Consider the following 22,874-nt stretch of genomic DNA (forward strand, 5'->3'; position numbering starts at 1 on the left):
CCGGACTCGCGGAGCAGCCGCCGAGGAACGCAGCGCGGCGGGCCGGGCGTGCGGCGGCGGCCAGGCCGGCCCCCTGTGTCGGAATGCGGCTCTCCAGCGCCCGGCGTGCCGCGGGCGGCCGGCTCGGCCCCTGAAGGCGGCGCGAGGCCCAGAGGCGGCGCGGGCGGGCGCCCGGGGGAGCGGGCCGGGTGCGGCGCCCCGAGGATGCCGGCGCGGCTGAAGCGCTTGCAGGCGGCGGGCAGCAGCAGCAGCAGTAGCAGCAACAGCAGCAGCAGACGCGGGGCCCCAGCGCGCAGGAGGCCGCTTGGCGGGCAGCAGACGCGCCCCGCCGCTCCCTGACCGGCCGGCGGTGCCGGGGGCCCGTCTCGCCCCTCTTCCGCGCTCCTCGCCGCCCCCTCCCCGGCCCGCGTCCCCTCCCCCGCTCCTCTCCTCCCCGCCCGCCGCCCGCCTCTCGGGGGGAGGGGCGTGGGGGCAGGGAGCCGATTTGCATGCGGCCGCCGCGGCCGCTGCTTGCGCCCGAGCCCGCCGCCGCCGCCGGAGCCCGCGCCCGCGCCCGGCCCGCGCGGCCCCATGCCTCTGGCGCGGCCCTCGGGGGGGCGAAGGTGAAGACCGGCTCCTAGGATGAGTGAAGGGGCGGCTGCTGCCTCGCCACCTGGAGCCGCTTCGGCAGCCGCCGCCTCGGCCGAGGAGGGCACCGCGGCGGCTGCGGCGGCGGCGGCGGCGGGCGGGGGCCCGGACGGCGGCGGCGAAGGGGCGGCCGAGCCCCCCCGGGAGTTACGCTGTAGCGACTGCATCGTGTGGAACCGGCAGCAGACGTGGCTGTGCGTGGTGCCTCTGTTCATCGGCTTCATCGGCCTGGGGCTCAGCCTCATGCTGCTCAAATGGATCGTGGTGGGCTCCGTCAAGGAATACGTGCCCACCGACCTGGTGGACTCCAAGGGGATGGGCCAGGACCCCTTCTTCCTCTCCAAGCCCAGCTCCTTCCCCAAGGCCATGGAGACCACCACCACGACCACCTCCACCACGTCCCCCGCCACCCCCTTCGCCGGCGGCGCCGCCTCTTCCAGGACGCCCAACCGGATTAGCACCCGCCTGACTACCATCACGCGGGCGCCCACTCGCTTCCCCGGGCACCGGGTGCCCATCCGGGCCAGCCCGCGCTCCACCACGGCACGGAACACTGCGGCCCCCCCGACGGTCTTGCCCACGACAGCCCCTTTCTTTAGTAGCAGCACTCCGGGCTCCCGACCCCCGGTGCCAGGAACCCCCAGTACCCAGGCCATGCCCTCCTGGCCCACTGCGGCATATGCTACCTCCTCCTACCTTCACGATTCTACTCCCTCCTGGACTCTGTCTCCTTTTCAAGATGCTGCCTCCTCCTCTGCCTCCTCGTCCTCCTCCTTTACCACCACCACCACCACCACCACGCCACAAACTAGCACCAGCCCCAAATTTCGTAAGTAAACACTCTCTAAACTCTGATTTACTACTGAGTTTCCATTCTGCCCTCCTGCTGTCTTTTCCCCTCGCCGCTTCTAGCATCCTTCATCCCCAGCCCGGTTTGGAACATAGAGTGAGAGAAGTAAAACTGGCCACAGGGGAGGAAAAAGGTGCCGGCCTTTTCCCCTGTGAGGGGGAAAAGGTGGAATGAAGCAGAGGGAGATTGTCAGCCAGGCTAACGGGCCCTACTTCACTGGGTCCCAAATGAGAACTAACTCCCTTCAAGGGGTTAAAGCCAGTGCGATCCCTCTTCACTGCAGACCTGCTGTCGAGTTCTGGGATCCAGCTCCTGGTGAGAGCTGGGGAGGGAGGAAGGGAGGGCCTTCCCCAAAGGACGGAGCCCTTTCCCTGCATGTAGGAAGCAGCGAAAGAAATGCACATGCATTGACCGACGTTAAACTGCGGAGGGAAGTTGTGTCTGTGTGGGGGTGGGCTGGGGGTTTTGTGTGGTCATTTGATGGAGATGTTGGTACAGTGAAGCTGTAGACACTTCCAGCAGCCCTGACCCGGGCAAGGACCAGGAAGGGTTAATTAGAAGCCATTGTGGGAGGTAGGCAAAGGAGGCGAACCATGGCGGAGGGCTAAACTGATAACCGCCTACCCTGCCCGTGGACATTCCAAGGTGTAGAAAGGATTTTGTCTGCCGAGAGTGAGTTAACTAAGGGGAATTATGAAGGGAGCCCTGCGGAGCTGCCTTTTCTCTGGGAGGAGGAGTTTTTTCAGCTCTGCCAAGCATTTGCTTTGTTCATTTCCCAAAGGTGGGGTGTGAACCTCGTCTCCCCTCCCTTATGCCTGAAAAATTTAGGCAAAATGGGACAGAGTTCCCTGCATTCAAGGATGAGAAAATCCAACTCCTTTGAAACAGGTCACTCTTTGAATATAGCTTCTTCAACCGTGTCTCAGTTGCTGCCAGCACTGGTCAGTTACCCCAGGCGTGAGAGCTTTCTGCCTGTCTGGGAGGTGTGTATTTCCTCTGTATCTTTCTAAATGTTTCAGATGACTAATTGGCCTCCCACCACTCTCCCACTACCCCACCTCGTTCTTTTTCTAAGGAAATTTTAGGCAGCCTCTTAATCTGACTGTGGATCAGGATCTGAGAACAGTTTGTGCAACCTGTGAAGGTTATTTAGGACAAACCCCCCAGCCTGCCAGTTCAAGTTCTATGCAAGGCTTTTCTCCCCAAACTGCCTGGCTGTGCCTTCCTTACACTGTATTTCTGTTTTGAGCCACAGCATCTGGAGGGAAAGGAAGAGTGCTCATGATCATCATTAACTCTTGAGTAGGAATACCAAGCTTCCAGTCATCGGGGAAATTTTCATTTCCCTGACCTATGGTTTTACCTGGGGTGGTATTTAACCTTTGAAACTTTTTTTTTTTGTTGTTGTTGAGGGTAAAGTCCAAGGAGAGACATTCCTTATGTTTTTACTCTGCTTTGGGGAAAAAAGAAAAAAGGCTAAAAAGATAAATTGGGAGACAGGGAGGAGAGGGGAATGAAGAGAATCTGCCACAAAGCAGAATGGCAGGCAAGCCGGTAACTTGCTGCTTCTCTCTCCTTTGGCTGAAGCAGTAATTTTCGAGAGCACATTTTCCCAGGAGGTGTGGAGAGGCTTCTCTCAGCAAATCTAGATGCTTGAGTTTGGTGGATGGGTAAGGGATGTGCAAGTGTATGTGTGAACATTCAGTGGATTGAAAATAGATGTGTTTATCCAGAAGACCCCAGGTTTTTTTTTGGGAGGTCTCTTCTTTTGATACAGTTGATATAAATAATGGAGTATGGGTATACTTCTCAGCCTTCTGTGTATGTCGGGGGAGGGTTGAATATAGGGGATATTTCATGTTCTTTCTCAATTGATTTCCTTGCTTTCCATTCTGGAGGTCTTTAAAGAAAAGCCCAAGGTAATTATTTCTACCCCTCCATGCTCCCTTCCTACATTCTGTAGAAGGGAATGGCAGTGTGTTTAATAAATAATGATTATTGACAGGGCTCTCAGCCCTAAGGAAAAGGGAGGGGGGAACCTGTAAATGGTGTCAATGTTCACTTAGACATATAAGCAGTATTTGTTTTATGTGTATCTGAGGCTCAGCTCCTGCTCTTTTTTAAACCTCCGGCAAAGAGTTGAATTAAGGGATTTACGAGTGTGGAAATCCAGCAGAAACTGACCTGGTTTGTCTATATCAACAAGGGAAATTTTAATGAAAGGAAGATTATGTAGTTTCCATAAAAGATGAGTTTAAATAGGCAGGTAGTATGGTAATTTAAAGAAAAATGATAATTTAATTATTTTTTGAGTACAAGATTGCAAGGTGATTAACAAAAGGAAATAAAGGTTTCATTTGAGGGATCATCAACACTGCTGAAGAATGGCCTGAATATCTTGCATTAATATTTTTCACTTGTTTCGATTATGTCACCAAAGTTCCCAGGAGAGAAAGTCCCCCTTTTTCCTAGCTCCTACCTTTAGACTTCAGTAGATGCTTTTTCTTTTCTTTTTTTTTTCCAAATGAAAGTCATGGGTTGTATTTTAGCCCCTGAAGACAGCTGACAGCGATGCTTTTTTTTCTTGAGACTGTCTCACAAATTCTGAAATTGCCAGGGTCTGTGCTTTTGAATTGAACACAACGCTTGTAGAATGAGTCTTTGTGTTTATCTTAGGTCGATCAGAAGGATACTGTCTGTAAAGGTAGTGTAGCTATTTGGAGTGGAAGAGACTGGTTCACTCTAGAATAAACACACTTGCAAATGAGTAATAGGATTTTTGTAAGCAAAAGTTATATTTGCTATGGGAAGGCCCAGTTTAGGAGATTGTTTCTGATTTTCTGTAGGATTAACAGCAAAGAAAGCTTGAACTTGCAAGGTGGAGGGGGAGAGGGGCTTGGAAGTGGACTCTTCCCATTCTCCAGCTTTCAGGACGTGAGCCAGACCAAAACATTCTTCTGTGTTACTGGGGTCTCTTGGATTCCCAGGACTTGCCTTTCCTTCAGATGCTTTAAAAACAAACATCTTGAACATACTGCCTCTAAGAGATTATTTCCTACAAAATGTCTCTGCAGCTGTAAGTGTAGGGTTAGTTTACAAATCTTTTAGTCCAAAGGGAGGTTTACTGCAGACAGTAGAGAGACCGTAATTTTGACCAGAGTATAAACATCCTTTTAGGGCACATTGAATTGTATTTTCACACTTGAAATGCATACGTGTGTGTAGAATGTTGTCAGTGCAAATGTGGATTGCTGTTTTACTCAGCAGAAAACACCTTTTAACAGATACTTAACAGAAGACTAGATCTTGGCTAAATTCAAGTACTAAACATAACCACTTTTAATGGATTATTCTTTGGGTCATATTTGGAAGGTATATGGCTTATTTCAGTGAGTAAGATCACAAATCTTGAGTAGTATATTTAGTAGTGAAATAAATGTAAAGTGTATCATTGATGTTTAAACATGGTAGGATGACAGTTTTAGTATAACCAAGTGTATTTAAATCAGACTTTATCCCAAATGTCATTTTGGAGCATTCCATTGATAACATTGACAGTTTTCTTATCTATTCTTTTTAAGTATCTTCAGTCTTTCAGCAAGAGTACTTGGAGTTGCTTTATAAGCAGCCTCAAGTACAATTTGTTTAAAGTTACTCCTATGTTGTCTTTTCTCCACATGAATTGGGGCCATCAAAGGAATTCCAGCATAGAAAGGACTCACCCCAACCATATGGGGTAACCACAGTGAGAGGATTCAGAGTTCGAGATCAATATTTCTTATGAAATCCAATTGAGAGGTTTTTTATGAGCACATGTTGCAGCTTGAGTACATTTTGATTTCCTCTGGCCTTCATACAGGATTATGAGACTCTTCTGCTTTAGTCAATTATGCTGTGCATTGTACATTTCTGACACTTACGTTGTGCTTCATGGTCCTAACAGGAGAAAAAGAGGCAGGCAGGGGTGTGGGCATAGAACCGGTAAGGTTGTTTTTAGAACCATTTTTAATCTGGCCTCAGTGCCTTAAGGCTGTGGTTTCAGTCTTCCTCCTCCGTTCCTCATGACTGAGACAGAAGGGGTTGGGAGTGCTAAGAGAACGTTCCTTTTGCATGCTTGATTGGTGACTCCAGACATCTCTTGTCTGTGCAATTTCCCAGATAGCCTTTTTTTTTTAAACACAGTGTTGATCTACGTGTTTGTCAGAAAGAAAAACAAAAACTTCAAAAAAAGCTGGTGTGTAGCAGCTTCTCTCTTTACTGTAGGTTAGTAAAGCAACCAATGTTTCTACATCCAGGTTAAGCCATAATCGAGTGTTGGTGCAGAGTTGGAAAGCAGCGCCATCCTAGGCAGTCTAGTGTTTAGAGGAACAAGCTGTCTCTTCCTCTCTGGCGTGCTTTCTCAGCTCCTCCTCATCTACACACCACAATGAAAAGAAGGATGATTTTCATCTACCTTCTTATGTAGAAATTCTTTCCTCATAACCTCTCATATCCAGTGCCAAACATATCTCAATATTCTATCTGAGGTGTAGAAAGTGGAACATGAAAGCTGGCCCTGAAATATATAAGAGCAAAGAAAGAGCCATAAATCTAAGTCTGAAAACTGCATTTGAATTGCTTGTGAATAGAACTAGAATTCATTTTTCTCCCCATGAACCTGTTTTTATCTTCAGACTTTTGTGTTGGGTGAGGCACAGAGCTGGTACTGTGTTGGCAAATACCACTGAGACATTTTTGGAGTCTAGAGATTTTACTTGTCTATACTCAAAAAAGTGTTTCCTCCAGAACCATGTACATATGGAAGGCAGGAGGGAGAAAGAGACTCAATTTAAAGCTTTGCGATACCAGGATGGAAATGTACCTAAATCCATTCATGGACTTATTAATGAAAGTCTTAGGACACATGGTTTGGTTTTGCATTTTTACAACTTTTTCTCTGAGGACTTAGGGACTCCTTCCTTACCCAGTTTTTATAGATGTGAATCATGGCTCTGTCTGAAGGCCCCTTACAGACTTCTGATTATTTTATCTTACTTTTTATTTCCTTAGCTTATCGTATAAGCGGTAGTCCTTACAGGAAATTTTCTTAGATATGCTTAACCTTGCCGTGTTGTTTCAAGTTGTTTTAAAAGTCAACATTTTTGGTAAGCCATGTTTGACTAGGTTGATAAAGAAAGTTAAGGGAAAAAATTATACCTATTGATGTAATTGAGATAATCAAACTGTCTTGGTATTTACTTTTTTAATTAAAAAATTTTGTTGAAGATTCAAAAAACTTGATGGAAAACTAATGACCATTTATTGTCCCACACAGATTGATGTACAAATCACACTGATTTTGACAGTACCTATTATCTGAGTCCATGAAACAATTAATTGTAGATTGAACATGCATTATTATATCCATTCTTTTCATAATGCCATGTTTTCATTTTAAAATTTATTTTAATGACTATTAAATGTTGATTGGGGTATTACTATGCTGGTGGTTAATTGGTTAATTTAAAACATCTATAAAAGTAATTGTTTAAAAACCAGAAAAATAAAACTTTAAGTAGACTTAAAAGTTCAAATATATACAACATTCATTCTCCCATACCTTAATGTAGGCATTTTTTAAAAAAAATTATATCTCTTAGTTTGAGCTTAGCATCTTTTTCTTTTTCTTTTCCATATGCTACTCTTCTAATTACTTGTTTCTTCTGCAAAGATACTGGTGAAGGAATTTCAACCAGATTTTTCGTTGATATTCTAATATCCCCCCTGCCCTGGGAATCTTTTATAGTTTTTTTTTTCTCTTTTACAATTTTTTTGCTCATATAATTCAAAGTAATTTTCTTTCTTTTCCTTTTTTTCCCCCCAGCAACTCTCCATTTGGAGTTTCTGCAAAACAGTCAGCTATAATTGAATAGAAACTACAATTATCTTTCATTTCCGCAATCATACGCCATTGGCTTACATAAAATTTAACTAAACAACATAATTATAGTAAGAACAACTGGCATGAACAGGTTTGTTACCCACACTGAGTGTTGGTGAGCACACAGCCCAAAAAGAAGTTGTATGCAGGCGCCCTGCAGGTTGGCTTGCTGGCTGTGGCTTTCTCACCGTGCCGTGGCCTTGACTAAGTTCGTTACACTGGAGTGGTGACAGCTGGCTAAGGGTTGGGAAAGTATCTCCTTTGTAGGTAATAGTATTGTAAATGTAAGTAAGCCATGACCATGTATTTTAGGAACTTTACTGGGAGGGAAAACAGCATCTGGAATAGAAGAGAAAAAAATCCAAAAAAAACCCCTGTAGCCTTGAATCCTGTGATAACTGTCAACCCCAAAGAACCAGTTTAATCTCTCTGAATTTTAACTTCTTCCTCTGGGATAATGAGGGGGTGATGATAATAACCTGCTTCGTATACCGCTTCTGAAAGAGCCTATAAGCTGCAAATACTCTACTGTTTTTATGTCAGCAGAGATGGAAAATGGATAGGCTGGGTATTTTCATCCAAAACCACAGTGGATCATTGAATTTAGCTGAAATGTTGGAGCTCATTTGCTACGTGACTTGAGGAATCTGCTGTTACAGTGAGGGATGATTATGCCTGCATGCCCCTGGATCTCTCCTGTATTCCTCTCTGGTACCCTGGCACACACAGTGGAATATGGTGTAGAAATCTCCCTCGAATCACCTTGAAAGCTTAGTCACAAACTGGAACCCACCATTTCTCATCCTTTGCTTAGTAGATAGTTTTGTAATCTGTTTTGCACATATGTTTCTTCAAAAGAGGAACTGAAATTTGAGAGAAAATGGGAGAGATTATTGAATTATAATTATCTGGAAATCTGAAACCCACAAAATTCTGAAAAATTTTGATGAAACAAAGGATGCCCTTATGGCTCCTTTTTTGTTCCCTTCGCACACTGTCTTATTGTCATTGAATCTTTGGAATTTAGAGAGCACGTTAGTAAAAACACATGATGTCTGCGTTGCATTCTCTTCCCCCTCTTAATTTAGGAGTTATTGCGGTTTAGGTTCCAGAGGATTAATGGGTTGCTTGTGCATCAAAGAGCTCTTTTAGATAGATGCTTTTGTACGTCAGGGAACTTTAATATTAGCATTTTGAAAACATCTTGCTTCAAGTCTGTGTTTGTTGGAAACTTCATCCTGAATTATATTTCACAGTATTACTTCTTTTTGTTATGAGCCTTTATTTTTCAAGACAGGTTGGTGATTGTACATAAATCATAGCTTGCCATTTCCAGGCGTAAAAAGAGGCTAGTCAAAAACAAGCCTGCAAACTGAATTCAGAATTTAGTTTGATAATAGAAGTTAAGCAGCTTCCAATGATGATTTTGTCTTTGAGGACTTTTCCTAGACATGATAGTGTGTATCATGGATGCAGTACACACTGTGAGAGCAAGAAAAGAAATCTTCTGAATCTATGTAACTGCTTTAGCAGTGATACATTATAGCCAGAATTATGAGAAGAGACTTTTCTTTTTAGCTTTTTATGTTATGTTGCTGCTGCTGCTAAGTCGCTTCAGTCCTGTCCGACTCTGTGCGACCCCAGAGACGGCAGCCCACCAGGCCCCGCCATCCCTGGGATTCTCCAGGCAAGAACACTGGAGTGGGTTGCCGTTTCCTCCTCCAGCGCATGAAAGTGAAAAGTGAAAGTGAAGTCGCTCAGTCGTGTCTGACTCTTCGCGACCCCATGGACTGCAGCCTACTAGGCTCCTCCGTCCATGGGATTTTCCAAGCAAGAGTACTGGAGTGGGGTGCCATCGCCTTATAGTCAATTAACAATGTTATAATAGTTTCAGGTGGACAGCAAAGGAACTCAGCCATATATATTCATTTATCCATTCTCCCCAAACTCCCCTTCACCCATGCTGCCACATCGTATTAAGCAGAGCTCCCTGTGCTATACAGTAGGGCCTTGTTGCTTATCCATTTTAAATATAGCAGGGTGTACATGTTGACTCAAAACTCCTTAACTGTCCCTTCTCCTCATCCTCCCCTGTCTGGTAACCATAAGTTCATTCTAAATCTGTGAGTGAGAAGAGAATTTTTATGCTAAGCATTTGATAAGAATTCTTCAGCATATTAGCCTACTTCCTAAGATACCCTTCCATGATTACTTATGACCACTGGCCTGCTCTTCCAGTCAATTGCCAGGGAGTTAGAATTTCACTAAGAGAAAATCACTCCGTCATCATTTTGGGAGCAGACTCTAATTGATTTCTGTGCTCTGAATTTTACTTTTAGAAATGGGAAAGATGTCTTGACAGAATCTCAGTCTTAGAAGGGGCTTGAGAATATAGGTAAGAACGACTAGGGCTGTCATTTGTGGAATTTTACTGTGTGCCAGGAGGGTTCACACATATTTTGTCTTATATATTGATTGAAACAAGGATTGAAAGACAGTCATCTAGCCCTGTAGCCTAGTCTGATTATCTGAATTATGCAGGTTAATTGAGCTGGGCTTAGATTGATTGTATAATTTGCCTAGGACATACGTAAGTGGCATCGTTTTGAAAAATCAGGAACATGGGAAGATCATTTTACAGGTAATCTCTTCCCACTCCAGATCCTAAGACATTGACACAGGGTTGATATATCTATGCTCATTATCTCTTTCAAGCCCTTAGCTCATAGCCAGTGACATTTGCCATTTTTAACTGCGTAAATGGCATATCTGCTCATACCTGTTCTTTGCTATAGTAAAGGGAGTCTTTGTAACCAGAGAAATTGCCCTGGTTTCCAGTCCAAGGAGATATTTAGGATGTATTTCAAAAAAGATAAAGAATGTGTTCCTCTAAACTTCTATTCCTTGATCTTAACTCTCTTAATTTCCTCCTGTGGCTGCTTGTAGGTGATTCAATAGAACAATGACAGAAAACAGTAACAGACTTTATTTCTCTGCTTCCTGAAATTTAGCCAAAATTTTCTTCTCTGCTCACTCTAAACTTGCTTTTGATTGCAGTAGTTACTGCATTGTATGCTGAGAATGGCCCATGGAAATGTGTCCGGGAGCCTTTGAAGTAATAGCCTTGAGGCTTAAAATACCTACCCTACCAAGTAAATGTTGGATGTTGCGCATATACAGTGTTTCCCACAGAGCATCTGAATTCCCTCCTGGAACTATCCTGCAAGGTACCCACCACTGACTAGCCTGCATTACTAAGAAATTTGGTGAGACCCTGATGGTCTGCCAAGGGTACCAACAACTGGACCCCATCATTACTTACTTGTTTGACTTTGCTATGTACCAAGGATCCCTAAGAACAAATATCCTGAAGGTTAAACTGAAAAATGATTGGGATTTCCTACTTTTGCAAACTCATAAAAAGAAAACAGAAATAGATCAAATACTGCGATCAAGTTACAGAGTCTTCGAATAGCTATGCAGAAGGGTAAAGTGAAAGTCTTAATTGCTCAGCTGTGTCTGGCTCTTTGCAACCCCTGTGAGGCTCCTCTTTGTCCATGCGATTTCCCAGGCCAGAATAGTGGAGTGGGTTGCCATTCCCTTCTCCAGGGGATCCTCCCAACCCAGGGATGGAACCCAGGTCCCCCGCCTTGGGGGCACATTCTTGACCATCTGAGCCTCCAGGCAGTTTTTCTGCTGAAGGGTAGGAGTGCTGTAATGTCAGGAAGCCTGTGTTGTCAAAATCCCAAGACTGTGAATGGATCCCACAGACTAAGAATGACGACTGCACTCTTACAGAAGAGAGGAAATGAGACTGCTTACCCAAACTTACTGTTAACCAAGAGTTTTTATCAGCATGGTGACAAAATCTAGACTCTGGGATAGAAAAGTGAAAATGGGGTATAGAAATGTTTATATTAAACACTGTCTTGACTGAATTCCATTTAATTGAGTTTTCCGTATGAGACTCTCTTTTGTATTAAAAAACTGACAAATGCCCCCTTTTAATGCTGGACATCCACAGCTGGTAGGGCTTCTGTCTTCAACAGAGAGATATATTTACCAAGTGTTAATGGCATCCCACTCCAGTACTCTTGCCTGGAAAATCCCATGGACGGAGGAGCCTGGAAGGCTGCAGTCCATGGGGTCGCTGAGGGTCGGACACGACTGAGCGACTTCACTTTCACTTTTCACTTTCATGCATTGGAGAAGGAAATGGCAACCCACTCCAGTGTTCTTGCCTGGAGAATCCCAGGGACGGGGGAGCCTGGTGGGCTGCTGTCTCTGGGGTCGCACAGAGTCGGACATGACTGAAGCAACTTAGCAGTTGTATATTAGCTCCTCAGAAACCTATTTATGCTGCTTGTTCTTGTTTCTGTAATTAGGTAATGTATTTAAACAATATTCAAAGCTATGAATTAACTGTGGTTTCTATTAGAACTAGCTTGATTACTTTGGATACACTCCATAAAGAGAAGTTACTTAAAAAATGCTTGTTGAATAAATTGTGGGCAAGTTTAAGAGAAAATACATATGTCATAAGAAATATGCACTTGGATTGTTTTACATACAGCTTTAACTTCTCATTGCTCAGTGAATTCCTCAGTAGATATTTGAGGTATGGTTTTTCACAAGAAAGGTAACCAAAATTTATTCAGTGAAAAGCTTTGAATACCATAACCAAATATTTGGCAAGTGAATGTACATCTATAAGTTTTAGGTACAAATAAAAGAGATAAGATAAGTTTTACTTTACCCATGTGATAGATTTACAAAGCCATTAAATTGTGTTTTTTAGTTGTTTAAATATATTGGAAAATATTTAACCTTTGGGGTAGAAAATTATATAAGATGCCAGTTATATAGAGCTACATCGATTATTAATAATAGATTTAATAAATAGTAACTGTAATCAAGGGAAGTATACAGAACTGTTAGTGCTAATGATTTCTGGATTGTGGAATAGAAAGGTCATTTAATTTATTGTACTTTGCTGTAGTTTCTAAGTTTTATTTAATGGTCATGAATTGTCTCTCTAATTAGAAGTTATTAAGCTTTTGATAAAGTGAAGAATAAAATCCATGAATCAATTCAATTGTTGGTCATGGTTCTGTAAAGATTTTTTCTAGTCTAAGAGTTTGTGTCTTCATTGATGATGTCAGCATTAAAGTGTTCTCTGAGCTGAGTTGCTGTGAAATGCAGATGTGGAGAAATACAAACAAATTTCATTGCTCATGGGGAATAATGCCTTATTGAAGGCAGTGTCTTACCCTGGACCTTGGATTATTAGCCTTGATTTTATAAGGATAAAAAAAGTGATAGTTTTACTGTATTACTTAATGGCTTTTGAAGCTTGCTAAAGTTGGCCAGTCTTTAGTAGTATTGCTAAGGATGGATATAACCTATAGATATCAACCAATTTTGGGTATACTAATCAATTGCCTGATCTGTTTTAAGGATGAAATGACAGGAAAATGAAAAGGCTAATTTGTAGCACTGGATCTTATAAGAGAGGACTTAGATCACATATTAACAGGTGGGATGCCCAATTCAAAGCTTTATTGGATACTGTAATCCTCTCAATGAGTCAAATGGTGTTTATTCACATGGTAAATTAGGTGGTTGTCTACAGATAGAACAATTCCATAGGCCAGTGAAAAGAGGTGATTTCTGGGACACCTGGTCTTTAATTTGATCAGGAGTTGTGCTCAGTCTTTTAGGATAGCTGGCAAATATCGATACTTTGGTGAGCAAAAAGAGAACAAAAAGTGATTCTGTGTATATAATATTAAACATTAGGAGTCAAGATAGTGACTGGAAGGAAACCCAAGATATGGGATTTGGGGGGTATTGGGAAAGTATTAATGATCAGGATACTAATGTCATAGGTGAGCTCTGTTCACCACAATTCATCAAGCTGCATGCTTATGATTTGTGCACTTTTTGTATACATCAGTACAAACTTGGTTTTATAAAAGACATCTTTCAAAACATTCCTTTGACCAACACTTCATATTCCCAGGGTGGTGACCTGAACACATGGGTTGTCCCATTTATAGACGCTGGATTGTAACTCTCCATGTTTGTTGCACATGTCTCACAGTCTAGTAAAGGCAAAGAGGGTCTTCCTGGCTTCAGCAGCTTCTTTTGTTCTTGGCTTAGTGAGACGCCTTAGAGATGCTCCTTTTTAACTTAGGTCTTTCTGAATGGATACCTTATGTTATATTATATAAGATTTTCTTTCATCCATATGAAAGAGCGTTTCATCCATATGAACGTTTCTGATACAGCATACATTACCTCACTTTTCACCCATCTTACACGTGTAAGCCATACTTGTTTCTAAGAGTGACTTTATACAGCGTTAGAGTGTGTGATACATGAGAAACCTAATTCATGATCTGCATTTATGATTTTGTCGAGGTCACAACTTATATTCCAGTGAATAATTAAGTGAAGTATGCGATTCCAACTGAGAAATATATGAGATCCTTTCAGAAAGTAGTGATCAGGGCAGACATAGGTAGGTTCAAGGGAGAGTGTCTTGGCAGAGAAAAGGCCAAGTGAGGCCAGGGTAGTAAAAGGTCATTAACACGCAGGTTACTACTTTAAAGGGAAGTAACAACTGGCTTTACATCTGTGTGTCTGGCCTAGTGGGCAAAGATGGCCTCTTGGAATTAACGAAACAGCCTCACCTTTTCCTTAGGGCAGGGTCTGATTTGGAGGGAGGGTTTGAGAGGACTTAGCTAGGCTATCCTGGGAAGTCACAGTTAGGGTTGGTTCAAGGAATTGCACAATAATCTGTGTTAATTTCACAAGATACAGGGTCTCTAGGATGACTTAGAGGGAGGGACAAATCAGATCAGATCAGATCAGTTGCTCAGTTGCGACCCCATGAATCGCAGCACGCCAGGCCTCCCTGTCCATCACCAACTCCCGGAGTTCACTCAGACTCATGTCCATCGAGTCAGTGATGCCATCCAGCCATCTCATCCTCTGTCGTCCCCTTCTCCTCTTGCCCCCAATCCCGCTCAGCATCAGAGTCTTTTCCAATGAGTCAACTCTTCGCATGAGGTGGCCAAAGTACTGGAGTTTCAGCTTTAGCATCATTCCTTCCAAAGAAATCCCAGGGCTGATCTCCTTCAGAATGGACTGGTTGGATCTCCTTGCAGTCCAAGGGACTCTCAAGAGTCTTCTCCAACACCACAGTTCAAAAGCATCAATTCTTCAGCACTCAGCCTTCTTCACAGTCCAACTCTCACATCCATACATGAACACAGGAAAAACCATAGCCTTGACTAGACGGACCTTTGTTGGCAAAGTAATGTCTCTGCTTTTGAATATGCTATCTAGGTTGGTCATAACTTTCCTTCCAAGGAGTAAGCGTCTTTTAATTTCATGGCTGCAGTCACCATCTGCAGTGATTTTGGAGCCCAGAAAAATAAAGTCTGACACTGTTTCCACTATTTCCCCTTCTATTTCCCATGAAGTGATGGGGCCAGATGCCATGATCTTTGTTTTCTGAATGTTGAGCTTTAAGCCAACTTTTTCACTCTCCTCTTTCACCTTCACCAAGAGGCTTTGTAGTTCCTCTTCACTTTCTGCCATAAGGGTGGTGTCATCTGCATATCTGAGGTTATTGATATTGCTCCTGGCAATCTTGAATCCAGCTTGTGTTTCTTCCAGTCCAGCATTTCTCATGATGTACTCTGCATGTAAGTTAAATAAACAGGGTGACAATGTACAGCCTTGATGTACTCCTTTTCCTATTTGGAACCAGTCTCTTGTTCCATGTCCAGTTCTAACTGTTGCTTCCTGACCTGCATATAGGTTTCTCAAGAGGCAGATCAGGTGGTCTGGTATTCCCATCTCTCTCAGAATTTTCCACAGTTTATTGTGATCCACACAGTCAAAGGCTTTGGCATAGTCAATAAAGCAGAAATAGATGTTTTTCTGGAACTCTCTTGCTTTTTCCATGATCCAGCGGATGTTGGCAATTTGATCTCTGGTTCCTCTGTCTTTTCTAAAACCAGCTTGAACATCAGGAAGTTCACGGTTCACATATTGCTGAAGCCTGGCTTGGAGAATTTTAAGGATTACTTTACTAGCGTATGAGATGAGTGCAATTGTGTGGTAGTTTGAGCATTCTTTGGCATTGCCTTTCTTTGGGATTGGAATGAAAACTGACCTTTTCCAGTCCTGTGGCCACTGCTGAGTTTTCCAAATTTGCTGGCATATTGAGTGCAGCACTTTCACAGCATCATCATTCAGGATTTGGAATAGCTCAACTGGAATTCCATCACCTCCACTAGCTTTGTTCATAGTGATGCTTTCTAAGGCCCACTTGACTTCACATTCCAGGATGTCTGGCTCTAGTCAGTGATCACAATTTGTCCCATGTCATTTAGATAGGGTCCTTGACTAGCGCTGAATCTGTTTAAGTATTGAGTTCATTTCACTGCCTCTTCAAAGTGCTGCAAGAATCTGTAGAATTGGTGTGTGTTAAAATGTTTAGTTTTGTCCACAGTCACATCAACACAGCCCTCGATTTAACCCAAAATAGTAGCTTCCAAGTATCTAAAAATTTGCAAGTGGAGACACAAGGAGAATAACAAGAGCATCTGCTTGCTTCTACTGCCTCACCTAAATTAACCTGGGACTTCAGATTTTCTGGAGGCAAAAAACTCCTCTATAAATTGATTGCCATGCCGCCCCTCTGAGTCCATCTGAGGTCCCCTTTCCAGAAGCCGCTCAGCACCTTTTGGGATGGAGCACTGCTGACACTGTATGGCCTTCAGAAGGCAGAGGCACTGTTGATTCCCTGTGCGCACTCACTGCACGGCGAGGACTGAGCGAGCAAAGGTGCCGCTGCCTCGGGAGCCCTGAGGATCATGGCTGTAATGTGAGGCTCTTGCTCTACTGGCCTGCCAGGTAGCGACTGTTGTAGATGCAGGAACTACACCTGCTTATCTGCATATTGACAGCTAAAATAAGTTGTGTCACCTCACCTTGTTCACCATAAAGAAGAACTTTGGATTAGAATCAGATTCATCACTCTTGCCAGCTCATTTGGCTGCTCCTTGTTACCAGACAGAGGGGCTATAACACTGTGCTTAAGTGCAAATGTTAAATTAGTATTAAGATCCAGTGGTATCTCTGCTGTTCTCACTGATCAGATAATTTTCACTGATGTCAACGCTTATAATAAAGCCAGCTGACACATACTAGTGTTATTTGCTTGGAATATTTTCACTTTATTTTTTTGACTTAGATAAAGGTAATTTTTTTTTTTAAGTTATTTGTTGAGGTCTTTGTGTATTTGATCAGAAGAGATCTTTGAAAGGAAGGCAGCAAAGCTGTAACAAAGTCAGTATCAAATTTGTGTTTCCCCTTTATCATTTGGTTTTGTAAGCTTCTCAGTGACCTTCCGTGCTACCACATTGATGCTCGTCTTTCATCTGAGCAGCTCTGAGTAATTTATGATAAATAATGAAATGCTGTTTCCTACAATGCACTGCAAGTGGCTGAGTGTTACAAAAGTCTAAAGAGCTCTATTACTTCTAAATGACTAGATAACACAAAAATGTTAACCCTAGAGAGGAAAGGTCCAGTAGAACATATTGCTTGCTAAGCGCACTTCCTTCTGCCTGGGACCTTCTGATAGGCTTTGGGCATCTAAATTCTGTGGGAACTGGTGTCTGAACCATTATCTTCTTGAATGGCAAGGAGGGGTTTATGCCTTTAAGCTAGTTGACTTGGCTTGGAGCAATAGTAGTTCATATTTTTTGGAGTGGAGGAAGGGAGGAACTTTCAAAATTTGTTTACCGTTTGAAACCTTTGATTAATTTTTAAAAATGGTGTTACCAACGGTAAGGACTTGGCTGCTAGGATGCAATAATTTAAAACATTTGATTTGAGCACAGATATTAAAGATGGGTATTAAGCAAACATTAAAATGATTTTATCAGAGCAAAGCCTTATAGGCTTTTAAAAAATTATGTGGATTTCTTTTTCAAAACTAACTCTTATCACAGTGTTTGCATTTTCTCTTATCCACATGTACAAAAATGGAGACACTGTAAGCATACATCCAATTTGCAACTCCCAGCTTTCTTGTACTCCACAGTGTATAGTACAGTTGCTAAATGTCCACAGTGAGTATGTGTGTTCTTATCCTGGTTGTCATAAAATAGCTGTATATCTAAGTGTTAGGGCTTGAAGACTTTAATTGCCGGGTACGGAACGTCTTTATGTACTGCATCCCATTGTGAAAATTGAATTAAATTGCCAGTCAGGGAGCTCTTTATGCTGCAGGAGAGTCTCTTTGTGAGCAAACCATGGAGGAGGGTGATCTTTGGCCAGTGGTACTTCTAAACTCAAACACTTTGCTGAAGTTCGCCATGTCACTTTCTCACCTTTCCCCAGACATCCTTATTTTGCCCAGTGAAATCATCCGTTTGCCCTGCTAGAACTGCTTTCTTTCTTCCAGATATCAGCTATGAGACATGGGAAGAATTGTATACAAGTAAATTACAAATACGGCATTTTGGCAAGTGTACTCTAGCTGTTCCATCAGTTGCTCTTCACTTCAGTGCTGGAAAGTCCACTTTACCCTTTAATTGTCAGTTACGTGCAATCAGTTGAACCTCTGGATGTTTTCCAAATAGAGATCGTTTCATGCCAGGAAAATCAGGCTGTTTGAATGTTCTAGAATATTTCTGCTTCTGATGAAAAAGAGTTGTTGCCCTGTCCCATGGGAGAGAGAGACTCAAAGAAGGAAAGCTGTTCAGTGCATGGCCTACAGCACCGTCTGAGGTTTGGTGTGGGTAGCACTGCGGCATGAGCAGTGCAGCCTATCTCAGGCATCTCAGGAAGGACCTGGAAGTTTATAGTTTAGCCAGGCTTTTAAAATCTCTGTATACCTAGTCTACCACTTCCTGTGTGATGGTCATCATGCAAAGAACCTGATGAAGCCTTTCCATGGAGCCTAGGGAAAGTCTTACCCTAAGCAGCTTTGTGTTCCTTTGCATACTCTTGTTAATTCTTACTTTTTTTTTTTTTTTGCTTCCAAGGAAAATAAGATAATTAGAAGAGTGGCTTTCAATGGAAGAAAAGTAATTAAGGCACGATAGGCAGGCCACTGGGCCTGGTTTAGGAATGGAGGTCTACAGCTGCCTCTCAAGTTGTTTGAGACCTCAGGGTAGACTCCTCAGGTTGTGAATCTGATTCTTCTGTAAATGAGGCTATCGGATAAGATATTCCTCAAGTCTCCTTGTGACCAAAATTCCCTGAGGCCGTGTTATAAACTTGAGATGATAATATTAGTGGAATTTTTGAGTTACTAATTCTGCTGGCTCTCTTCCTGCCTTACCCCCAGCTCACATTCTCTCTTGCTCTCATGCATATACACATGTGTATATATTCACAGGGTTTTTGGGGTGGGATATTTTGTAGTTAAGCATTTAGGAACCCCCATATTTCAGTGTGCTGCCTAGGTGTGACTTGATTACGTCCTAAAGTCCAGGGAATTTTGCTTGTTTCCAACTTTAAAATAGAATTCCTTATCCTTCCCTTGACAGATGTAGAGCTTGGTAGCCAGCTGTAGGTCTGTTACTGCAAAGTATATGTAGATATATATGTAAAAATAAACAGATGCCATGAATAGAGGTATAAGGAGGCCTGGAGGAGTTACTGACACACACAAAATATTAAATTAATCCAGTTCCAGAAAGACTCACAATACCTTTCTCCCTGAATTATACAGAATTCTTGGTTGCTGAGTGTTACAAGCACAGAGGACTAGGAGTTGTATTTCTAAAGCAATATTACAAATGTGTCTAAATGTAAGACATTAATTATTTCCTGACATGTTGGTTGGCATGGACATTTTAATACCAGAGTGTGGTTCCATCCATCCTGTTAGAGCAGAGCTCTGAGCTGTGACAGTCAGAGTGACGTGTAATTCAAACTTGAGGTGGCTAGTATTAATATTTTATCTTTTTCTTAGAGCACCTTCCTCATTTTTAAATAAGGCATTTCAGTATAGAAAATTAGAAAATATAAGAAGAGGAAAATAAAAGTCAGTTCTGTAATCCAGGTTAAGACAAGTATTGTTATCTTTTTGTTGAATATGAGACTAATATTTTTTCAAAAATGAAATTATACTCTAACTCTCTTTCAGCTGTCTTTTTCCACTTTAAAATATTTTTATGTTAGAGTACCTAAAATTCTATCTGTAATGGTTCTGTGTTGATGTATATGGATATACAAAAATATAATGAGCTTATCACCTGTTGAGAATATGGTTTGTTCTAATTTGGTCATTATTATATACAAATATCTGCCCTGAACATCCACAGATGGATTGCAAACTTTTGGCCAATATATATGCAGCAAAAAACAAAACAAAACTAAAAAACCCTTACATTTTCATTCTAAATTCTTAAATTCTCATCCAGAAAAATGGAACAAATTACTTTGCTGCCATTATGATGTCAGAAGGCCCATTGTTTCCATAACTCCTGCCCTCCTTTCTTATAGGTGTTAACACATCATTGACAGTAAAACAAACCCTTTGCCAACAGGATAGTTTTATTTTTTGTTTTAATTTTTAGAAATCGGAGTGTAATTGCTTTACAGTGTTGTGTTGGCGTCTGCTATACAACAAAGCGAATCAGCTGTGTGTATACATATATCCTCTCCCTCTTGAGCCTCCTACCCCGACGCCACACCTCTAGGTCGTCACAGAGCACTAGGGTTAGCTTCTTGGCTGTACATCAGCTTCCTGGAAAATACCTGTCTATTTTATATATGCTCGTGTAATGTCATGCTACTTTCTCAGTTTGTCCCATTTTCTCCTTCCCCTGCTGGGTCCACACTCTGTGTCTGCATAAGAGGATAGTTTTAAAACAGTATCTTGTTGGTGTTCTGTCCTGAGAGTAAACATTTTAGAAAGTTATTAAAATGGAAGTAGATTTCAATGGAGAGGTTCCCACGCCTTTCCTGTCTGCATACACAGTATGGCCAGATGCCTCTCTGCATCATTCAGAACTTCATCCCAGCGGAGGATGCTGCCGGGAAATGCTGAGGACCAGAAGTACCAAAGATGCCCAGTGTAATGTGATAACAAAATTTTTTCCCCCTTAAAACCTGGAAATAGTGTTGTAGATAGAAGGTAGGTCACTGTCATGGTCATCATCAAAAGGGGTCAGCAAATAAGTGCAACTGTTCTTGACTAAGTGACCTTAGGGGCTATAGCCCCTTGGGTTAGTTGGCTAAGTGTTAACCTGTATGTTAACTTATGAGTGCGTATGTGCTCAGTTGTGTGTGACTCTTTAAACCCCATGAACTGTAGCCTGTGAGGCTCCTCTGTGCTTAGAATTTTCCAAGCAAGAATACTGGAGTGGGATTTTCTACTCCAGGGGACCTTCCCCACCCAGGGATCGAACCCATGTCTCTTGTATTGGCAGGTGATTCTTTACCGTTAAGCCACCTGGGGAGCCCAAGGTGGCTGTAGTAAACATTAATTTACATAGCTAGTAAGAGTCTGATAAAGAACACAAGCCTAAACACACAGACACACATAGGTCAGAAAAATTAATTTCTAAAAGTCCAGAGGGCTTAAATTGCAACTTTCTCGTTGAGTGAAGACATGCTTGGGCATTATATCCGCCCTTTTCGTGCCTGTCCTGTCCAGGACATCTTCAGTGCTCTGCACAGTAATGTTTCCTGTTCTCTCTTCTGCTCCGTGGTGTGGATGTGGAGCTGGAGATGAGGCTCAGCTTCCAGGAAGAGTGGCGTCATCTGCTCTGCACCTGGGTCTCTTGACAGCCACTGCCTCCAGCCACCAGCCTACTGCTGTGCCCGTTAATAAGTGCCATGGAAACCCAGTGTGCTCCAGGGGTGGCGGAGAGGTGGGTGAGCATCAGATCACTAAGTGACACTAGATTTCAGGTGTCACATTATAAAAGGAGAGCCACCTGAGAAAGAGCAGGGCCAGGCCAGCATCTTGTACCCCCTGCTTTTTTGGCATCTGCTTCCCTTTGGCTCAGTCTTCTCTGTGAGGAGCAGGGAGACCCCATGTTCCAATTTTATGCACGGATTTGTCAGGCTGAGATGCCCCTTCTCTGGTGTATCCCTAACACTCAAACAAGAGATTGATTCATTTGATTGGGATTAAACATCTGAATCTGTTAAGGCTTTGCTGATTATTGACAAATCTGTCCTTTGAGCTTTATAGTTTTAGGATCAAGGCAAATTGGCATAGCGTCTATGACGTCACATTGTTTTTTTTTTGATATTAAAAAAAAACTCAAGAATGTTATATAACAGATTGATAAATTCTGATGACACCTCCAAATTGACAGATAAGCATATTCAGATGATCAGTTCAAATACCTTTAGCAGTCTTAACTTCAGCTACCCAAAGGGAAACTACCAGTTAAATCTGATGGACTATTTTTCAGATTCCATTTAACGTGGATGTTAACTTTTTGTTTTGTTTTCCACTACCTGGTTCTATTACCATCTAATTACGTTCAAAATCAGCAATTAGAATTAGGATGCATTTAATAGTTGTTCTTTTTCTTTTGCTCATAGTACACTCTTAATGATGTGATTTATAGGCTGTATGCACGTGTGTGTGAGTGTGTGTCCTGGAGAAATAGTGGTGGATGTTAAGTTTGGAAGATTGGGTCCAAGTTTTGCCTCTTACGGGATATCTGAACTTGATGAAGTCTGTCAGTTTCCTCATCTTCAGAAGCTGACTCAACATCTCTAATTATTGAAGAAATGCAAATCAAAACTACAGTGAGGTATCACCTCCCCCCAGCCAGAAAGGTCATCATCAAAAAGTCTACAAACGACAAATGATAGAAAGGATGTGGAGAGAAGGGAGCCCTGTTACACTGTTGGTGGGAATGTAGTTTGATATAGCCGCTATGGAGAACAGACTGGAGGTTCCTTAAAAAACTAAAAAATCCCATTTGACCCAACAGTCCCCCTACTGTACATATACCCTGAGAAGACCATCATTCTAAGTAAACAGGCACCCCAGTGTTCAATGCAGCACTATTTACAATAGCCAAGACATGGAAGCAACCTAAATGTCCATCAACCAGTGAACGGGTATAGATGTGGTATATGAATATATTCAATGGGATATTATTCAGCAGTAAAAAGGAACAAAATCGGATCATTTGTAGGGGTGTGGATAGACCTAGAGTCTTTCATACAGAGTGAAGTAAGTCAGAAAGAGGAAAACAAATATCATATATTAATGCATATATGTGAAATCTAGAAAAATGGTACAGATGGGCCTATTTCCAGGGCAGGAATAGAGACTCAGGCATAGAAAATGGACATGTGGATGTGGGGTGATGGGGAGGGTGGGGTGATTGGGAAATTGGGATTGACATGTATGGACTGCCACGTGTCAAGCAGGTGGTGGGAACCTGTGGTGCAGTGCAGGGAGCTCAG

The 22,874-nt window shown here is 42.6% G+C and overlaps 1 protein-coding gene across 4 annotated transcripts in view; it reads left to right on the plus strand.

Annotated features, from left to right (window-relative positions):
• Nucleotides 1–621: 621 nt before the first annotated feature.
• NRG3 (neuregulin 3) overlaps nt 622–22,874 on the plus strand; it is a 1,228,440-nt gene continuing 1,206,187 nt past the window's right edge. For all 4 annotated transcript variants that reach the window (XM_055537827.1, XM_055537834.1, XM_055537844.1 and 1 more), the window contains exon 1: nt 622–1,456. In XM_055537827.1, the coding sequence (XP_055393802.1) occupies nt 622–1,456 (835 nt within the window). The remainder of the gene's footprint in view (nt 1,457–22,874) is intronic.

Source organism: Bubalus kerabau, chromosome 1 (genome assembly GCF_029407905.1).
Source record: "Bubalus kerabau isolate K-KA32 ecotype Philippines breed swamp buffalo chromosome 1, PCC_UOA_SB_1v2, whole genome shotgun sequence".
In the NCBI taxonomy this organism is placed as follows: Eukaryota; Metazoa; Chordata; class Mammalia; order Artiodactyla; family Bovidae; genus Bubalus; species Bubalus kerabau.